Below are 1,021 nucleotides of genomic sequence, written 5' to 3' on the forward strand. Positions count from 1 at the left end.
GGGCTTCCGTTCAATTCTTGAAGAGGAAGTCGACGGCGACTTGGTGGTGGCGGCTGTGTCCGGCGGAGGGGTGTGGTTGAACAGACCGGGGGTTCCGCACCGGCACGACTCTGCCGTTATTGACAAATTCCATAACAGCTAGTGAAGTGCCAACGCGGACCCCCGGCGTAGGAAGAGGGGCGACGGCCGTGGTCCTCTAACTAGAAAGTGAAAGTGAAGCACACCCACATGCCTTTTTCTGAAAAGTGACGTAATTTGCGCCTTATTTTGGTCTCCTTCCGGTCGAGGTAACGGGTGCGAGCTGTGCTCAGGACTAACTGGCTGCGCCACTTGCCTGCGAGTGGTGGCCGCGCAGATTGTAGTTGGTGCGGAGCGGCGCGTCGGCGCCCCGCTTGCAGTGGCTCGACGTGAAGGTCACGCCCACGATGCCGCGCACGTTGCCCGTGGCCAGCCAACCCTCCTGGTAGTAGTTGTGGCGGTTGAGCTTCCAGCCCTCGTCCTGGAACAGACAGCATTATTATTATTACTTTTTGTCATACCATCATCTCAAAACGCGTAAGGCTGTGTGTTCGCCTACTGAGTTGTTTTTCTGGTCGTTCCCCGTAAAAGCTCGTGCGAAATAATCTGTCACAGCACCAAGTGATATTATGCAATCGAACAACAATTTGAAAAGAAAAATGTGTATTCAAAATTAACAATTTTAGTACGGTATTGCTTTGTCGCTGAGACTTCAACAATTGTAGACTACTGACAAAAAAATCGTCGCCTCATTACAAAAAATCAGAACTGTTATAGTGCAAAAACAGATGCATCCCCCGGTGGCAATCTCTTTCGTTCCATACATTTGCCCCCCTCCCACCTCATGCTCGATGCGTTGCACTGGCGAGCCATCGCAAGCGATAGCGCACGCGCGCTCATTGTTGGCCCGCAAAAACCGCGATGGCTTCGACTCGCATTGCTAGCCTACCACTGCGATTTGCAATAATCTGCGCGTCCCTGCTCGCTCCATACGCACGACAGG

The 1,021-nt window shown here is 52.8% G+C and overlaps 1 protein-coding gene across 1 annotated transcript in view; it reads right to left on the reverse strand.

The window, feature by feature from the left end:
• Window positions 1-1,021, reverse strand: part of LOC113205314 (tubby-related protein 4) — a 43,776-nt gene that overhangs the window by 37,114 nt on the left and 5,641 nt on the right. Inside the window, exon 2 of the mRNA XM_052267949.1 lies at window positions 335-499. Within this exon, the coding sequence (XP_052123909.1) occupies window positions 335-499 (165 nt within the window). The remainder of the gene's footprint in view (window positions 1-334; window positions 500-1,021) is intronic.

Source organism: Frankliniella occidentalis, unplaced genomic scaffold, assembly GCF_000697945.3.
Source record: "Frankliniella occidentalis isolate FOCC.00 unplaced genomic scaffold, Focc_3.1 Scaffold61, whole genome shotgun sequence".
Taxonomy (NCBI): domain Eukaryota; kingdom Metazoa; phylum Arthropoda; class Insecta; order Thysanoptera; family Thripidae; genus Frankliniella; species Frankliniella occidentalis.